Consider the following 21,136-nt stretch of genomic DNA (forward strand, 5'->3'; position numbering starts at 1 on the left):
ATTCAGTATTATGTTTGCATTTTGCATGATACATTGGAAAAAAAAATTACCATGAATATTGTCATATATACTAGTTTTCCCCATAACTCCCAAATATGGGTATGTTATCCATTAAAATACAATCACGATAGTCACCCCCTCGGACCCTCCCCCTTACTTTTCTCTCTTCCACTTCTCTTCGCCCCTCTCTCGTAACCTCTCATTTCTCAAGAACAAAACATAATTTTTTTCCCTGAAAACAAAAGAAAAACAACTTTGGAAATTCAAATCGGTACGAGACGAAACCCTGTTGTGTTGTTCTTCAAGAAATGTGTGAAAATGCAGCGGAGAACGGTGACGATTAAGTGGGATCAGTTAGATGACTTCATTGATGAAGACGATGAATTCTTTGAAAGCACGAATCGTCTCTCGGCGGTTGTCCCTCTTGACATGCCTTTATCAGAATTCGATTATGATGAAAACGACCAAGATTTTGATGGTAGTAACGTTTCTTTATCCAACAAACTTTCATCGATCAACTCAGTCAAGGAAAATCAAAACTTTATGGTTAATTCTCAATATGACATGTGGATGGTTGCACCTGGGTCAATCACCGACCGACGAAGGCGGCTTCTTGAGGATATGGGGTTGAACAACGACAAAGATTTTACTCGGTTAACCACCAACAAATTCAACAAAGCATATACGAAAAGATTGGTTTCGACAAAACCTGTTATCACTTCGCTAGACACAAAAATAGCAGACGAAAAACCAAATGTTGTTTCAAATGTAAAAAAATCTTCACCGCCTTTAGAGGAATCGAAACATGTTGAACAAAAGCAGCATGAGTCTCTCCCATCGGCTGTGACTCAACCTCAACCTCCACCTCAGTCTCAAGCTCCGGCTAAACTTCATTCACAGGCGCACCATTCCCAACCTCAACCTGAACCACAACCACCACAACCTCGGCCGGCGCCTCAGGCTCATGTTCAGACCCAAGCTCAAGCTTCCTCTTTGCCTGTACTGTTAATCCGTTCTAGATCAGATGGTGACATAGATACAAGTTCCTTCAACACGAAACAACGGAAAGAGGAACTGATTGGATCAATTTCTAAGCAACGCCTTACAAGAACATCATCTGAATTGGTAACACCATCTGTCGGATTACCATGTCAATATGCCAACGTTGTTAGAGTTTTCACACCAGGACGAACAAAAAAGTCTTCGGTTGCTAAAGCCAAGAACAAGGACAACACTAACAGTGCTACCACTAACACACAATTGGATTCTTTCTTCTTGATCAAGAATCTGGATACAGGGAAAGAATTTGTAGTTAAAGAAACCAATGAGGAGGGCTGGAATAAGGTGAGTGATCTTCAAACGGGGAAGCAACTAACAATGGACGAGTTTGAGAAAACCGTCGGGCATTCACCTATGGTGAAGGAATTAATGCGGAGAACAAGCCGCAAGAAAAACGGCAACGTCACCGGAAAATTGGCCTCCACCAATTCTTTAATTAGCAAGAGCTTTAGAAATAGCAAGAAGAAAGGGGCTGCAATATTGAAGACCATAAAAAGTTCGGTGAAAGGATCGAAGGTAGAGAAAGAAAAGGATGATAACGTAGCAAGTAAGACAACCACCACCACCACAAATAACACTTCTTCATCTTCCTCTAAGACAAGCGGAGAACAAAAAACCAGTGGCCAGCCAAAAACCAGTGGAGAACAACAGAAAACCAGCGGAGAACAACAGAAAACCAGTGGAGAACTAAAAACCAGCAGAGAACAACAGAAAACCAGTGGAGAGCTGCAGAAAACAAGCGGAGATCAACAGCAGAAAACCACCGTAGAACATGAGAAAACAGGCGGAGGACAGCCGAAACCTAGCGGAGAACAGAAAACCGGGGGAGGACAGAAGAAGTGTACTTGTGTAGAACAGAAAGCGTCAACTGACAAGAATTCCAATTCAGAATGGGTGAAAGCTAGAGCTCATGGTAAACCCGTGAAGGAATTCTCAGCATTGCATCTATGTCAAGAAATCCAGCTGGCTCATGATGGATCGATTTGGACGATGAGATTCAGTTCTGATGGTCAATATCTAGCCACCGCTGGGGAAGATACAGTTATCAATATTTGGGAAGTGCAAGAATGCGATGTTATGTCAATGCGATTAGAAGACGTCGACAAGGGTTCAATTACTCCTGATAATAGGCCACCATTACCAGATAGTTCACCCATGCCCGCAGATAAGAAAAAGAAATCCAAGAACAGTAAAAAGAAAGGGGTTCCTGATTACGCAAAGGTCCCCGAAACTATGTTTGGGCTATCAGATATACCCATTTGTACGTTAGAAGGCCACAAAGATGATGTCTTGGATCTATCTTGGTCAAAATCTCAGGTGATGATCAGTTTTCCATTTCTGTTAATGTTCCTATGGCTATGTATATTATTGTCAATATAAAATCAAGATTTCTGTGATCATTAATTGGCAGTTGTTGCTTTCATCTTCCATGGACAAAACTGTAAGACTTTGGGATATGGCAACCAAGAAGTGTCTGAAACAATTTACCCATAGCGATTATGGTACCCAAATAAATTCAAAACAATTTTTAGTTTATGATTGCATTTTCAAGAAAGTGTCTCTTGAATCTCATGAAGGAGCTTTTTTGTTGTAGTGACTTGCATACACTTCAATCCAGCAGATGACAATTACTTCATAAGTGGTTCATTAGATACAAAGGTTAGAATGTGGAGCATACCCAGTCGAAAAGTCGTAGATTGGAGTGATGTTCATGACATGATAACTGCTGTATGCTATTATCCTGATGGGCAGGTACAACCTATATGCTAATTGGTTTATAAAATAGTAGTTACTAGTTAATATGGTATTGATATTGATCCCTAAGATCTCGTACAATTCGTCATGGTTAAATCTTTATAACTTACATGTAATGAATCTTGTTATGTTCGATTAAAGGGAGCCGTTGTTGGATTACACAATGGGGATTGCAAGGCATATTGTACAGCTGGTATGGATAATATTCATTTCTTCATATAAAATACCAAAAAAATTCAATTTTTTGTTCTACACAAGTTTACCCTAATATTGTGTTTTAGATTGCAAACTCGAGCAAAAGGATCAAATTGAGTTGCATACCAAAGCAAAAGCCGACCCAAAGAAGATAACCGGTTTTCAGGTGACAATAACTTTGTTCTTAACATAAGTAAAACATTTTTTTGTTATATACATGCTTTAAGCCATCTAATTAATTAATCTTGTGACATCCAGTTTTCTCCATCAAACCCATCTGAAATATTGGTTACTTCTGCGGACTCCCGTATTAGAATTCTAGAAGGGTCACATGTCGTGAATAAACTCATAGGTATCCCTTTCCCTCCTTTTCAAATTTTTCACAAAAACCCTCCTTTCGAAATCCATAAAAAGGCATTGTTTCATTTACAGGTTACAGAAATACTAGTAGCCAGTTTTTAGCTCAATATAGTTCAGATGGGAAGTACATAATTTGTGCTAGTGAAGACTCACAAGTATTCATTTGGAAGCATGAAAAACCAAAAAGTAGTGGTGGTGCTAAATCCAAATACGTGACCACTACTTCTTATGAACACTTCCCATGTACAGAAGTTACTGTCGTAGTACCATGGTCTGGAAGCAGCAAACTTCAAAGGTTAGACAATGAACCACAATCCACTCGACACTCCAAAAGATCAGCTCCAGATCCTCAAAAGTCAGAGGATAACGTACAAGCTAAGAAATCATCACAGTTGCCACCAGTTCCTAAAAACAGTACAGAAAAAGGCTCAAATTCCACTGTAGACAACTCAGAACAACCTTCTCGTAATGAGTCAAGTATCGGGGTTAGCGATTCCGGTGATACGTCGTCGCGGTTAGATGGTGGTAATAACAATACTGCACAGTCTACAGCGTGGGGGTTGGTGATTGTGACTGCGGGAGTGGGTGGTGAGATCAAGGTTTATCAAAATGTTGGGTTGCCGGTTAAGGTTGGAACAAATTTGTTTTAAGAACTCAATAATTCCAACTTTTTCTACTATTAGCATTCGTAAGTTGTAAATATGTACAAAGGATTTAGAGAGAATGAGAGTAAATCAGGTAGTTATGTAGAAACTGAGGGCTAAATATGAGATTTATGTGGAAAAGAGCATTTTTATTTTTGTTGAACAACCGAGTTTTACTGAGACTAGAAAGAGCTAGTCCGACAAAATGAAACAATTATTGTTAGTGTATCAGATGGTGCGAAGTGGTCGCGTTTTTATATATGTTTGAGTTTTTTTTCTTTCCATAATGTTTGAGTTTTTTTTTTCTTTCCATAACTGTTAATATGTGATTTCATATGTATTTTACATGGTGTGAGAACGTTGTGGCTTATACATCCTTCTTTGACCTTATCGAGCCACCGTCTCTAAAAAATGAGTGATAGTGTATTTAATATTGTGTGAAGCGGTCTTTATGTCGAGATTTATATATGTTGGAGTCTCATTTCTTTTCACAATAGCTTTTTATTTTAGTTAATAAGTGGCTCCACATATATTTTACAATTACATTATATCATGTGAGGGTTTTTAAGTTACGTCATACAACATGAGGGTTTTTAAGCCACTCATACAAACCGGAAGTAAACGTTTTACGCATATTCAAAATCGAAGATATGAGTTAGCAGCAATAGAGTTTAATAATGTTTCCTTTGAGCCTCATTAAAGATAACATTATTCTGGTACTAGATTATAACTCATAAAAACCACAGACAAATTATTAAAAATTATTATACAGACAAAAAAGATATTATGAATTGAAAGCAAGGGTTTGTTGTGTATTTCATATGAACTTTAAATAGAGGCTCGTGGAAAAAGGAAAATTAGGATAATGTATCTATGATTTGTTTGGGATACATTAAAATCTGAGAGATTTAATATGATTTTAAAAGATAAATACTATATATTTCAAAAAATATTATTAAGATAGGATTTTGTATGTTGTGGCTTATACATCCTTCTTTGACCTTATCAAGCCACTGTCTCTTAAAATGAGTGTTAGTGTATTTAATATTGTGTGAAGTGTTGGCCAGTCCGTTGATTTTGAGGGCCCTGTTCCACAAATAATATTTGGGCCCTAAGTATAATTTTTTTAGATATATGCAAAATTCATTAATACTACTTGTGGGTTATGTAAATCAATTAAGGTGGGTGAGGATGAAAAAAAAACATATTTAATTAAGAAAACGATTAATTAAGAAAACATGATTAATAAATAAAAAAAGATTGTAAAAACTTATTAATTAAAAAATAAGTTAATGGGGAGCCAAGAATTGAAACCATTGAAAATTAAAGTAAATAAGCGGAAGCGGTGGAAAACAGAAGACATTACGTAAGCCCATTCTCTTAAACCCTAGCCAGCAAATTTGGAGGTGGTGGGATAAAAAGTTAAATAAATAAGAAAGAGTCCAATAGGAAGCAAGTCCTGTTCATCATACACTTGTAAATTAGTATGTATATATAATACGGAGACTTTAGCCGGTTGAACTAACAAACATATTTGAATTTGCATAAGTATAGTTTTATATATTAATATCAAACTGATGAATAGAAAAAAGAAGAAAAAAAGAGTGAATAAAGACTCGAACCTTTGTCCCTTAGTTGCCGGGATACAATAGCGTCTTTTGGCCAACCGAACTGCTAGTGGTTATGGAACTATTTTACGTAAAATATTATATATATTAAATATTAACTATATAATTTGAGAAAAATTAGGCCCTATTTTTTTCGGGGCCCTGTGCGGCTACACACCCCGCACCCCCTTTAGGGTCGGGCCTGGTGAAGTAGTCATTTATGTCTATATATATATATATATATATATATATATATATATATATATATATATATATATATGTTGGAGTCTCATTTCTCTTCACAATGGCTTTTTTTAGTTAGTAAGTGACTCCACATATATTTTACAGTTACATTATATCATGTGAGGGTTTTTACAATTACACTATATCATGTGAGGATTTTTAAGTTACATCATATAACATGAGGGTTTTTAAGTCACTCATATAGACCGGAAGTAAACGTTTTACACATATTCAAAATTGAATATATGAGTTAGCAGCAATAGAGTTTAATAATGTTTCCTTTGAGCCTCATTAAAGATAACATTATTCTGGTATTAGGTTATAGCCCGTGAAAACCACAGACAAGTTGTTAAAAATTATTATATAGACAAAAAAGATATTATGAATTGAAAGCAAGGGTTTGTTGTGTATTTCATATGAACTTTAAATAGAGGCTTAGGCAAAAAGGAAAATTAGGATAATGTATCCATGATTTGTTTGGGATACATTAAAATCTAAGAGATTTAATATGATTTTAAAAGATAAATACTATATATTTCGAAAAATATTATTAAGATAGGATTTTGTATTTTCAAAACTTGAATTCAAGTTGATATTTTTTTTGAACGGCAGCAAAACATATTTAAAAAGCCAAACTCCAATTAGTCCTAGCCTTAGAATTACGAGACGAAAACCAACGAAAAGAAATATCGACAATAGAATCAAAGATCCTATCTTTCCTAGGCTTATTGCTACTAAACAAAACATCGTTACGGGACGTCCAAAGCATCCAAATCACCATAGAAATCACCGAGTCTACAATTGTCCGTTGTTGTCTAAACATTCGGCCTCGCATCATTCCAGTCCATCATGTCTCTCATAGAAGGGAAAACAGGGATATCCAAATCAAGCCAAAGACTAACCCGCCTCCAAACTTGAGTTGTAATTGTGCATTGAATAAACAAACGCAACACGTCTTATAGAGCATTGTGACACAAAGGACACAACACCGACTCAACCTCCACCCCTCTCTCCACCAGCTTCGACCTAACAGAGAGCCTACATACACGCCAAAGAAACACATTAATTTTAATAGGAACTAGACGGTTCCATCGATTGGGAAAGTTACCCAACGGAAGTCTCGAATCATCAATCCAATTCCTAGTCGATTTAAACGAAAAGCACCCCGAATTATCAAGGGCCCACACCCATCTGACTCCATGCCAAGTCGAACGCCTTCCAACAAAATCACCAAACCCGCAAGTTCTTCCTGCTCAACCCCTCCTCTAATATCCCGACACCAAGCAAAATCCCAACCCGACGAAGACCAATACTCCTAACCAAAGAGTTCTGATTAGAAGCTAGAGCAAACAATCTACCAAATTACACCATAATAGGAACATCCAAGCACCAAACATCATGCCAAAACCGAATAGTAGCTCCATTCCTGATCACTCTAGACATAGCATTTGGAAACACCAAGCCACTCGCATGGAGGTGATTAATAGACCCAACAATTTTTTTTCAAACACCTCCACCACTTAGAATTCTGGACCCCCCTAAAAAACCTCCCCCATCTCTATGAAAAAACTTTAACACTTTCACCCATAGAACCTCCGGCTCATTAAAAACTCTCCATTTCCATTTATAGAGGAGACCCAAATTAAACTAAACTACCGATACCCAAGACACCCTGATCAAGAGAGTTTAGAGCCAAGTTCCACTAAACCTGATGGATACGTTTTTTCCCCTCCTCCATACCTCAAAAAAATCAAGCCCTCATATTCTCCAAAACCTGCAAAACAGCAACAGAAGTCCGAAAAATAGAGAGATAATAAATACCAAGACTACCTAGGACTGACTTAACAAGAGTCAAACGGCCACCAATAGATAACAATCTAGTTTTCCAAGACGCCAACCTCTTCTTGAACCGATATATAATAATTTGTCATCCTTTAACACGCACCATAGACTCGCCAACTGGAATACCGAGACACACAAACAGAAAAGAGTCGGTCGAGCAGCCCAGAAAAATAGCATCATCTGCATAAAACAAGTGAGAAATAGCTAAATCATCCGACTCTAACTGGGCCTCCCTAAACACACCTTCCGACACCGCATCATCCATAGCAATATGAAGGCCCTCCATGGTAAGAATGAAGAGAAAAGGAGACAAAGGGTCTCCTTGTCTCAACCCCTAAGCAACTGAAACTCATCCGTAGGGCATCCATTCAAAAGCACCGAAGATCTAGCATTAGAAAACATCCCCCTAATCCAAGCTCTCCATCTCTCACCAAAACCGAGAAACATCATAATCCTGTCCTGATAACCCCAACTAATCGAATCATACGCTTTCTCAAAGTCAACTTTAAAAATCATCAGTTTCTTCTTCCTCTGCTTGAACCACCGAACCATGTCATTCACTAAAAGAGGGCCATCTAGAATTTGCCTAGATTTAAGAAAAGCAGATTGCTCCAAGCTAATAACATCATGCAGAACCGGTGCTAACCTATTAGCCAACAGTTTAGCAATAATCTTAAATTTCATGCCAATGAGGCTAATAAGACGATAATCATTAATACGAATAGGATTGTCAATCTTCGGAATCAATGTGATAAAAGAAGAATTACACCCATCAGGAAACCTAGGATTGACACAAAATTCCTGGACAAAAGCCACAACATCATCACCCAATATTTCCTAAAAGTGTATGAGAAACCGAAAAGAAAATCCATCCGGACCCGATGCCCGGTCCAGCCCACAATCCCACCCACAATCTCAGACCGCACTCTTGATCTATTCACTGGAAAAAATTGAATCTAAAGAATTAGCCACACCCGGATCAAGAGATTTGAATCTATCACTCCTATGGCCCATCGAAACTCCCCACTCCCTGTCAAGTTGATTTGGTACCAAAAAAAAGCAGGAAATTGTATAAATCATATAACAATGTCACATGTGAAAAAGGAATGCTAGAAAAAGATGTCACAAATTTAGGTTTTGTTTATTAGGATATATAAATTCTTTATACCAAGTAATATAACATGTTAAAATATGATAATCTCTATAAATAAAATATTATGTTATATATATACTAGTTGTGTACCCGCACAATGTAGCGGGACACAAATTGTTAAGAATGAACTTACAACGTTTAAGTTTCGTTTTTGTTCAAAACGAAATGTAGAGCTTGGTTTTTGTTTTGTTTTTAAAGTTGGTTCTTCACTATGATTTGTTTTTTATTTTTCTATATAGTTTTTTTCATTTTGGTTCGAGTTAAAAACAAAATAGTTAGATTAGGTTTTTTGTTTGGATCATTTTTAAAACCAAAAAACTTAAAAATATAGACGTAGTCATGAGCATGTGTTTTCATTTTCTTCTGTCTCCACATTTGATCAATAAAATAATATATATTATTCATATTTATGTATATATAACGAATTCCATCACCAAATAAAATGTGAACTTAATTATGATAACAATTTGTAGCAATTAGTGACGGAGTAATCAAGCCGAGAATTAAAGAAAATATGTTTTGTCCACCTTTGTCATTTAAGTTAAACATTGTTGTTATTCTCACATTTATTCTTTAGTGTGACAAAACATCAATCTGAGAATTAAAAAAAGTGATAAAAATATATTAATATTAATGTTTCAATGTGGCAACGACAATAAATATATAAACTCATACTCATCTATATGTACAAAGATAGATAATATGCAACCAAAATACAACACACAAGAACACATACATATGAAGTTTATATGTGAATCAACTTAATTAGTTACATACAAAAGTACTCGGTATTTGTGTTTTATAAATTCTACCACAATCACAAATTATTTTTGCAAAATAATTACAAATTTTGTGCAAAAGTTTTATTATATAAAAATAATAAAATAATTAGATGGTGTGATTTTTGCATCGTCTTACAAAAGCAATAAAAAACAATTAAATAGTTAATATTTATACTGGTTTTTTTGTTTTGGTTTTAATTTTTCAATTTTTTTGTTGCAGTTTGTTTTTTATTTAATCTTACAAATTGTTTTTTTAATCTGACAATCTAAATATATGTTTACTTTCACTTACAAATGCAAAATGTCATTCAATAAATTATAATCAAACCACTAACCACAAAAGATTTTGATTTTATAACCAACAATACAAAGTTTTATTCATCACAACAACCTCTACTTTATAAACCAGTCTCCTTTGACCATTTATTCATACTTTGTAACTATATGTAAACAAGCAAATTTTTGTGGAATAAAAAACATAAGCTGGAATTATAATTAGAACATATGCAACCTAATGTACAACAAAATATTGAATTTCAAATGAGAAAAGGTATACATTTTCTTTTGTAAAAAATTACAATTAATAATTAACAAATATTTTTTTTTCCTTTTTTAGTTACCAAATATTTTTATTAAAAGCAAAATACTCTTGTTAACACAAGGACATGGCTATGATTAATATACAAACATTATTAAATAAAGGTGAAAAACAAGAACTCTTTAGAACCACCAATGCGATTTTGGATTTTGTAAAACAATTTTTTTATTCCATCGAAACATTGAAAGATGAAATTTTGAACTCTACCTGAGCTTCATATAGGAAAGAGTATTGAAATATTTAGAATAAAACAGTTGGTTAGTAATGATAATTAAATTTCGAATGTGTATACCACCTCATTTTTTGTTTCTACTTGTTGTTTGCAATGATGTTGTAGTCTTGTGACATTGTAGTGCTTGATTATATACGAGCTAGATATACGAAGGAGAACGTAGTTAATGGTAGAGGAGATGATAAACCTGAAACAAAGTTTCATTGATGTATTGCTTAATTGCTTGATTTTGATTAGGTCACAGATGGAGCCTATGATTTATATGAGAATGCAGGGGAAATTTGGGATCTAAAAAATAGATTCAAAATTTCATAATTAATCTCCATAATTACCTCCAATTCATGATATCCGGTTTTTAGTAAGGACTAATTAGTGGTCTATTTATGTGTAGTTGAGTTGTATACAAAGCTTAATATTTATTTTTTAGAATTGATTTCCATAATCATCTCCTCTATTCATGGTGTCTGTTGTATCTGGTAAGGATTAATAGTTTAATTTTCTCCAAATAAAGATTAGTGGTATTTGAATTAGATTATGGTACTTGTTGTTGTAAAGATTGTACCTCTTAAATTTGTAAAGAAATATTCAATATGCTTAATATTATATATATATATATATATATATATATATATATATATATATATATATGGTTAGGTTATATTGTTTCTACTAACTATTGTGTGCCAGAATGCACAGATCTGGACCACTGGATGAATAGAATCAACAGTCATGATCTGAGAGTCTATGATATTATCATAGGGTAGCATGTATCATATAATCACACAAGTTTCAGCAAAATGGTATGTTGGTCAATTAACCTATTTTAAAAAATGAAATTTTCGGATTTTAAGGAATCATTAATTCCCTTATTTTTTAAAAATCAATTTTTTATATTATTTTTAATAATAACCGATTTTTATTCTGTCAGAATGACAAAAAGTCAACAGTAAACTAGTAAATATATTTACGGTTTTATTCTTGTAGAATATTATTTCATTCAATATACTTTTTATATTAAACATACTTAAAGAATTATACAACATATTATCAAGAATAAACATTTTCTTGATAATAACATCATTCTGAAAGAATAACAAGTAATTCTTAAAAAATAACAACATTCTTAAACAATGAGTGTGATCATTCTTTAATTCATTCTTCAAGCCTTTCCCATCAAGTCTTCAAGCCATTTCTATCACAAATTCATTGTCAAAAATTTTGTAGTGATACACTTGTAACAACTGCACATTAAACATATAAATAATTAACTACAATTTTATCAAAATACATCAATAATATTCTTTACAGAATAAACTATTCTTGCAAAATGGTTTTGAATATTCTTAAAGAATTTGTATTATCAAGAATATATCCAACGAACAAAACATTTGAAATATAAATACATGAAAAGATCATGTTAACACAAAATGTGACTAAAAAAATAACATTATTTATTGAATATTCTAACAGAATAATATACTTGTTGCATAATATTTTTAACATTATTTGTTGAATATTCTAACAGAATAATATACTTGTTGCATAATATTCAGAAGCCACAAAAGTTTAGCTTTCATATATAAAAAAGATAAAAAGATTGCTTAATTTGTTGATTTATACCTTTGTTCGTTTTCCTAAAAGGATGGTATGCAGTAAATGCAAGTTCTCATCAACTTTCCTCTTGGACAGCTTGTAAGCCACTGAAACAACATGAAAATTGAGATTTCCATAAACAACATAAAGATATATAAATATTCTTTGTTGAATATTCTAACAGGATAATATACTTGTTGCATAATATTCTTAACATTCTTTTTTGAATATTCTAACAGAATAATCGATATGAAAAAACATATCAAACTTGCCTCTTTTACACAAAAAAAATTTCTTTTTGACATTATATCAAACACTTGGAAGGCATGTTTTATTATCACACTTGGACAACTTGTAAGCCACTGAAACAACATGTAAATTAAGATTTGCATAAACAACATAAAGATGGGATAAACAAATGGGAAATAGAGGCTATCGAGGCTTCAATGATCGACCAGTGTAGTAAAGGTAATTGGATGTACATAGCAGGGTGGTGGCAGTGTTGACTTTTTACCTCTCTCCCACTCGATCTTTCTCTGTGGAAACGGTGCATCGGAAGTGAGGGTCTTCAGTGGCGATGGATAAAAAGCCCATAGAGCAAGAATGAAGCCCCATGGAAACTATTTTACCGTCAATTCTGATTTCAAAAAGGAACTGTTTTAATCGAAGAAGGAGATGGAAGATGGTCGATTGTAAAATCAGAAATTAGCAGGAGGAAATTTACCGCCGATTGTAGAGATCGAGTTTACATATTCGATTTCACCTCATATGTTGCGACACCATCATCGCCAGTGCAAGGGACCAACACCGGAAAAACGAAGGGATTGGTGGCTGCAGGTGGAGGGTCGTCGGTGAAGAGGGTGTTTACCAGGATCGAAAAGGGAAGAACACAATACCCTAGGATGAAGGATTTTTTGCTTGGGTGGAAGTCGGCATTTTATGGTGACGATGATGAAACGAACGATGATTTTTTAAGGGTTTATAAACTAATTATCTTGATTAAATGCTATTAAAGGGAAATTGACCCATTATTTTAGGGATTATAATTCTGGAATATAATTAATTGTACATACATAATGACTAAATTACCCTTTATTATTTAATTAATGATTTCTTTTTTCCTAAATTCTGATTGGTGCATTTAGGCACACAATATTTGCTAGAAATATTTGAACCTAGCGCTCTCTCTCTCTATGTATATATATATATATATATATATATATATATATATATATATATAATATTTTTTTCAAAATAATGTATATATTAAGCATTATTCGTATTTGGTTTATTGAAAATTGTTACTCTACTAATTTGTTTATTGTAACTTATTATTTTGCTACTTGTAAAATAAAAAATAAAAAACATTAAAGTTTATAACATTATTTTTTGATCTTTATTTTTAATTTTTTCTTTTTGATGATTAAACTTTATCTTTTTTTTCTTCTACTTGTGATGATAATTTTGTTGTTTGGTCATTGTTTTTCTATTTTTCTCTCAGCCGATTATTAGTTTTGGTCTTAATGTTCTTTCAAGATATGTTGATGTTTGGTTTCCATTTCCACATTTAAAACAAGTGACCTCTACGTCGCATTTCCCAACATGTTTCTTCTTACATTTATCACACCATTTTGCTTCGACTCCTCCTCCGAATTTTCTCGAACTAGACTTCGAGAACTTACTTTTCTTGTTCGAACCTGAAGTTCCTTCAAACTTTCTCTTTTCGCCAACTTCCACCTTGTTGACGGCTCTCCCCTTAATCATATCTTCAACAGACTTGGCAGCCCAGATAGCTGCCTCCACAGTTAGTGCCTGACGCACTGCAAATATGGTTTGTAACTTGCCTTGACAACCACATGTCATGAAGGCCAATTCTATTTCCGAGATCCAATCCATTACTCCGACAGGATCTTCTTTTCCATTAAAAGTTGATGGCTTGCAAGTCATAAAGTCTTTATACTTGCATCCATTTTTCTCAACTCCATCCTCTTGATTGTTTCTCCTAACCACAAGTGGTTCATCTTGACCAACAGATCTACTGTAGTTTCCTTCCTCCGACTGATCGTCATTTAATTCAGGTTGCTCAACAGGCATTGAAGGTTCACTCTTGTTGCTCAGCAATATTTGCCTCATTTCCTCCCTTTGTTCAGCCATCATTGCGTGAATCATGGCTTGTACTCTATCCATGGTGATGGGTTCTGGTGCAGCTCCTGCTATCGGCACCTGTTCCACCACTTGGGTTGAGGTTGTTGGTTTCTATTTGCATTTCCAGCTCCACTTCGGGTTCTCGCCATTTTATCTTATACACCAAATTAGGCGAATTTAGATCTTTATTCACGATAGACATTTAAATTCTCTTTATTACTCCGAAACGTTTATATGCTAGTTCTAATATCGTAGCCGTACGCTTAGAATCCTAAAACATAAGGTTTCCAGATCCGGTCGGCAACAGACCATAGATTCGAACAAATAAAGGCATATATGGTAAACATATAGCATATAGCATTTAGCACATAAAAGCATTTTAGGCATCTCTCCTAAAATATACTAGTGCTCGTGTCTAAAATACGGTAGACACTCATCTCACGATCATCACTTAGCATTCTAAGTTTAAGTCTAGAAATCCTATAAATTCCCAGTTCGCTTAAACTAATGCTCTGATACCAACTGTGACATCCCCAATTTTTCTCGGCTAGAAAAGACCGATTTAGTTTATGCTTTTAAAATAAAATCAGAGTAATCTTTTTAAAAGATGTTGCGGAATTTGTCCTCAAAACAAAACGTGATGAAAATTTATCAAAACATTTCTTAAAGAAATATTTGTTTTCATTATACATCAAAACCTCGAGATGTCATGTTCCGATACAGACCAAAAGCATAAATAGTACATTATAAGCCTTACAATAGATATTTACATCTACTGGCCTATAATCCAAAAATCCCTCTTTAACCTTCAAATTATGCTCTGGGTCCACTACCTGTAATATAAAAAGTTGAATGGGTCAGGCTTGGGAGCCAGGTAAGCATATAGGGTTTTCAACCCACAAATAATAATAAATTTATTAATTTCATCAACCAATAATAAATTTATTAATTTCATCAAACATCAATAACCCTGATTATCCGTTCCCGTTATCCTCACTTGACGTCCCTAAACACCTTTCATAAGGGACCTAACCTAAGGATTTTCAACGGGGTGACGAAACTGCTTTAGGGGATTCCTCAGCAATTTATGTCAAATAAGGCAACCATGTGGGGGATGGATTATAGTATTGAACACTAAGTTCACAAACACCTACAGGTTGCGAGCTTGCTAGCATTCCACTGGACTGTCTAGAAAGATTTGTGGTCGTCATCTATACTCCGTTAGATGACAACAACAACAACAACAATATCGACATCGAGGCCTTTCATCATTTTAACACACATCAACTATTTCATCTACTCATGTTTTACCCAACATATTTGTAGAAAAAAAAAAAAATATATATATATATATATATATATATATATATATATATATATATATATATATATATATATATATATATATATATATACAGTTTAAAACTTGTATAAAACATCTATTCAACATCATCTCAAATAAAACTAACAATATAATTACACATAGCACGTATTTTATAGAAAATACTTCATATTTATGTGTAAGAAGAAAGTGACTACACACTCACCTGATATGACGGATGTAAGCTTCAAATCGCAGCAACTCCTAGATTTCTTATTAACTGAGATTTTTCCCTTACTAGATATTCCTTCTTTCTAAAATTATGTTTAATTCATGGCTTATATTGCTATTTATAGTGGAGGTATCATCCTTAACATTCAAAATATCTTAGGTTGTAGTGCAACGTGTCTTTTAACAAAGTCATTCACGAATTTGTATTACTTAAAATATATACACCTTAAAACAATAGAATGTCAGTACATTTTGTAATTATGAAGTCAAAGTTAATGGATAAGTTCATTTATGGTCAAAAGACTTCGTTTATAAGAAACCTCATCTAATTTCTTTTATCATATGTATATGGACAATTTAATTCTATTAATAAATTTAAGACCAAATCGATTGATTGTTCTTCCCTTTCAATCCAACCTTTAGTTTGTTTTATATTTCACTTTATATATAATACCTATATGTACATATATACTTTATTTATTTATTTATTTATTTATTTATTTATTTATTTATTTTTGTAGGGAGTAAAGAAGTCATCAAAATAATAAATTCTATATAACTTATAAGACATATGTCAATAGAATTCCCAATGAATTCAACGTATTATCAAATACGTAACAAACGTCACTTTGCGTCCTATGCAAATCAAACGTCGTAAAATATATTTAGACAATTATTTTCGGGAGTTATATCTCGAAAATATATAAAATATATATTTATTTCTCTTCTTTATATCGACAGACTCGTAATTATGGTTTCTACGACTTCGTTTATGTTATTTATCCTAAAAATTCTTTGTTTTTTAAAACGTTTATTTAGCCATATTTATTAAGTTTTTAAAATAATTTTTTTACACGAATATTATATACACATAATATTTGTCCAATTTCGTCACATATACTTGAATAATTCCTTTCACTTATTCATAAAATGTTACAATCACTGGCCGTCGTAAATACATATTTTATAATTATGTCAAGTAGAAAACGAGGGCGTTACAGTTAGCTACACAAAAAGAAAACTCAAAAATCTAATATTTCAAGTAAAAAAAATGGATTTTTAAACAAAAATGGTCATAACAAGTTGATGACATCAATTTGTGGATTTTAACTAGAAAAATATGGTTTTAAAAACATATAAAATTGACTTGAGTAAAAACCCTAAGAAGGGTAAAAGTAAGTTTTATCATGTTATATTTGTTTTGGCACCGGTAAATATCATTAAAAATGGGCAAAAGCTAGAAATAGACTTTTTCATACCAATTTCTCATATTTGTGTTAGATGTAAGTTTATATGACATAATCTTTTAAAAAAACATCTAGACAAGATAACTATTACGTATTTATATAAATAATTATATAAATATGCTTAACAAAACAATCATATTAAACTATAATTGGTATAGTTTGAGAGTCACAAACACTACTTTATAATTTCGGATGAAACATATAATTATTTAAAGGTATAATTATTTTTACACTATGTAACCATTATGGAAGAATAATATTTTCATTTACAAAAAAAGGCGTTTTCATTACACTAGAAGTAAACCGGTTAATACAAATTTGTGAGACATGCCTTCATCGTACCTACCAGAGTACACACTAAAGTCCTGAATTATAACCAGAGTCTTAGTAAGAGAGTGATATTTATGTATAGATCTCCTCCTTTTCTTAATTTTATGTAAATTAATTTCATTATTTAATTAACATTAGCTGTTTCAGAAATAATTAATAAAACTACTTTCCATTTATTTAAATAAATATCTTTTCCTTACTTCAATTATTAGGTTCGTAAATTTGTCTTCAGCTCTTTGGCTTTTTTATGTCACTTTCGTTTTTTGTCATCTTGTGAACTTCTTTATGCACTTTTTTGTAGCGTTTTATCCGATTTTAGCGCCTGCATATCTTTATTTTAAACTAGATGAGAAGCCCCGCGTTGCGGGGATAGACTTAGACAACTCCAATCATTTTTGCCACTTCGTGTTCGTTATTGATAGAAAAAGTATATTGCTATGTGAAGTTCTCCAAAATAGTATACAACACACAGTAAATTTCAACAGAGTTAACAGAAAAAGTATATTGCTATATCTTGACTTTACATATTCTTTAATTAATCCGTGACGATATCACTTTTCCACCGTAATTCATATTAGCAATTTTAATAGCACCGCCTTCCATAAGCGGGTGGTCGTGTGGATAGTAGAATTCATATTGTGGGTACCAATTGACCACCCACTCCAGCCTTGGTTATAAAGTAAGCAAGAAACCTCACATTCTGCATCAACCATATGAAAAAATCATTAAGTGAAAATGAATAATTTTTAAAGCTGAAAAAAATGGTTACCCGGAAGTCATCTTTTTTTAGAACTTCTTGTGTTGATACTTCAAACTCTAATCTTGTTGATGGCATATTAATGCCTGGTTTTGTAAGATCGAGATCCTACATATGTACACAACTGAGAATGAGTGATGAAAAAAAGAAAGTGAAAACAGTTGAAAAGATAGTTATTCCTGTAAATAAATAAATACAACTAACAATTTCACCATAACGATTCAAATAGTAACGTGAACATCATTTTATTCAGCATTTAACATTTTTAATGGGTGATCCTGTGGTAAACCACTAGTCATTTTTTAATAAAAAAACAACAACTAAAAGCACTTTGCACTGATCTGTGCTTGTTTCGGAATCAAATGGTCGGCGAGCTGGCCGAGTCTCCGCTTGAGTTCAACCTCCACATCAGTCGGACTTTGAATCTCCTTTTGGGTTGCTTCAATGCTTGTTTCAAATGTTTTTGGTCAGTGGCATTTTAAATGTTACAAAAGAATCATTTTAAATAATAATCTTTAAATCAAAAACTAAAAAAGTCAAAGATGAATGTGGCAGCATTCAATGGCTATAACACAAAAAACAATTATAAAAATAAACCTCATCACACATTAGACATTGCTTGACTTACTCATTTCCGTTGATTCCCAAGAAACTAATTCACAACAATTTCATTCATGGCGTACATCATAGGAGATGACCAATATCCCTATAACCACCATTTCTTTACATCATACTTTTTTGAAAAAAAAATACCTTACCATTTGGTAAGCCAACTTACAACCATGTAAGTGAAAGATGTCTTGGTTCAAAACGAAAAAAAAAGATTCAAGAGAGGAGATGCATTTAGTTTGTTACCTTCTTTTACGGTAAGGACCGTTGTTGTTGCTATATATACGGAAAAACTCATATATATCATAAGCATTTTGTTGTTTTTTCTACAAACCCCAGTCAGAAAAAAAAATCAAATCCATACATAGGAAAAAAACAGAGAAAATGGAGATACGAAAACACATTTGATATTGATGTAGAGGGGAAAGAGAAACACTTCAAGTGAATATTAAGTAAGGGATTTGCAAATGCAAAATCAATACCGGTTGAACATACACGAAGATAGTTGTAACAGAAGACAAAGTGTAATTTTGCGTGGCTTATCTGATAGGATTTCAAGGGGCAGAAGTGGGATTGAATACGCCTCCTGCAACAGTAAAAAAGATTGTAAAACTAAAAACAATACTATTCTTATAACACTAAATAACTTCATATTTCTGTGACTCTAACCTGTAGTGGAGCCTTTGTGGGGACATAGAATGTAATAATAGTAGGTGTGCTGTAAAAGGCAGAATTTGTTCTGGATTCTATCTCAAATGAGTGTCATAGAGGAGAACCACTGACAATATAACATGTATTATACGAGATTGTTGAATTCAAGAGGAGGAGATTATCAAATCAAATTATTAGAATATGATACATACACATCAAGCTTTTCCCAAGAGGTTGAAGTGTTCCTTGAGATAATGCTGAATATCTCAGGAGACCAGCCATCATCAGAGAGGCTAACATCATATGCAACTCTGAATGCAAAAGATGTCAATAGTATGACATTATGCAAAAATAATTTATATAAACAAACAATAGAAACCATACTTCTTTATTATAGTATGCTTACAATCATAAAATAAAGTTCTTTACTTATAATTTACTAATTAGTGACTGCCGGCTTGCTGTTATAGTAAGGAGGTGAAAACGCATAAGTACTTCACATTAGACTTTCAGAAAAGTCAATGGCTAGTCTACATTTTCTAGGTCCTCATTCTGAAATCCAACACGAAGCTTCTCAAATAACTGAGTATTTCTTCCAAACCAATCTCCTGCCTTCCAGATTTTAATGATTATGTCAATTATATAAATGTAGATGAAGATATAGAATCCAAAAACAGTAACTTAGACAACATGTATCAAGGTGAAAGTCCGATTAAGCATGCAATTCTTCAAAAGCTGTTACAGTAAGGAAAATGTATAGATTATATACTTTACAAAGTAAAGGAATTCTTTTTACTTGACATAAAAAGATATGCTGAAATGCTTAATCTACTGTAACTAATTTGAGAAACCCTAAGTGTATAAGAAACGCAAGAAATCAGACAAAGAAAATTTGATGATACCCTTATAAATGCATACCTGGAACAATTTCGCCAGTGTGTGGGTTCATATAGAGGAGGAAGACGAAAAATAATCAAAGAAGAAAGTGAAAGAAAGATTAGTGGATAAAGCTCCTTACATCAATGGGGGTGGGATGGTTAGTGATGATGGAAGGATCAGGAAGGTTTATCGGTGAGAGCAGGGACAAAGTTGTCGATCAAGACGCCATCTAAAACAGTATATATTGAATAGCTAGGAGTTGTGTTCGGCGAGGCAGACGATATCAACTGAAACCGGCGGTGGTATAGAGGTGGAACCCTTTTAGGGAAGACGTAAAAACGACGAATCGAATAACACCCTAGAACCGATTACTTCATAACCGGCTGGAGTTTCTAGGGTTGGAAGTGATTTCACGGTTTTTAGTAATGATATCTGAGATGGAGTTTGGTGAATGAAAGCAAGCACGAGATTTGGTGAATCAATTTCTAAAGAGAACACGTCGAGTAGAAGACAGGGAAGAAGGAGTCGGCAATGGATAGGAGGAGGTATAATGGATAGGATGAGGTATAGATGAGAGAAAGGCGGTGGGAGACATAGCGCTATGTGTAAGAAACTGAATGGAAGATAATAGCGGTGTCCAGAAGAAACAAATTAAATGCGAGACATGTATCAGTCAACAATTGAAAATATATAAAGAGGGATCAGGCTGGGATCAGGCGGTGGAGGGATGAAGAATAAAAAAAAATGAAATTATAAGAGCTAAAATGTCAAGCCCAAAAATTATTGTGGCCAATGTCTAAAACAGAAAAAATAAGGGATCAAATATGACAAAACCTTATGAATTTTACTGTTCTTAAGAATTGTCCAACTTTAATATATATATATATATATATATATATATAT

The 21,136-nt window shown here is 33.3% G+C and overlaps 1 protein-coding gene and 1 long non-coding RNA gene across 10 annotated transcripts; one reads left to right on the forward strand and one right to left on the reverse strand.

Annotated features, from left to right (window-relative positions):
* Positions 1-245: 245 nt before the first annotated feature.
* LOC145054940 (uncharacterized) lies at positions 246-4,254 on the forward strand. Its single transcript, XM_079003212.1, has 7 exons — positions 246-2,376; positions 2,471-2,561; positions 2,654-2,811; positions 2,956-3,007; positions 3,096-3,175; positions 3,268-3,361; positions 3,442-4,254. The coding sequence occupies exons 1-7, from the start codon at positions 319-321 to the stop codon at positions 4,017-4,019; spliced, it is 3,111 nt and encodes a 1,036-aa protein (XP_078859338.1). The 5' UTR covers positions 246-318; the 3' UTR covers positions 4,020-4,254.
* A 13,491-nt stretch (positions 4,255-17,745) lies between these two features.
* LOC145054942 (uncharacterized) lies at positions 17,746-20,900 on the reverse strand. Of its 9 annotated transcripts, none has more exons than XR_013685020.1 (5): positions 20,273-20,899; positions 19,567-19,665; positions 19,373-19,481; positions 18,107-19,289; positions 17,746-18,037 (listed from the first exon to the last, which is right to left on the reverse strand). It is a non-coding gene; the product is annotated as an uncharacterized LOC145054942 (long non-coding RNA). The 9 variants fall into 9 exon arrangements; XR_013685018.1 differs by having other exon boundaries at positions 19,761-20,899; XR_013685016.1 differs by having other exon boundaries at positions 19,373-19,966; positions 20,273-20,900.
* Between the last annotated feature and the right edge of the window lie 236 nt (positions 20,901-21,136).

The sequence above is a fragment of the Lactuca serriola genome, chromosome 5 (assembly GCF_051521515.1).
Source record: "Lactuca serriola cultivar US96UC23 chromosome 5, Lser_US96UC23_V15, whole genome shotgun sequence".
NCBI classification, from domain to species: Eukaryota; Viridiplantae; Streptophyta; class Magnoliopsida; order Asterales; family Asteraceae; genus Lactuca; species Lactuca serriola.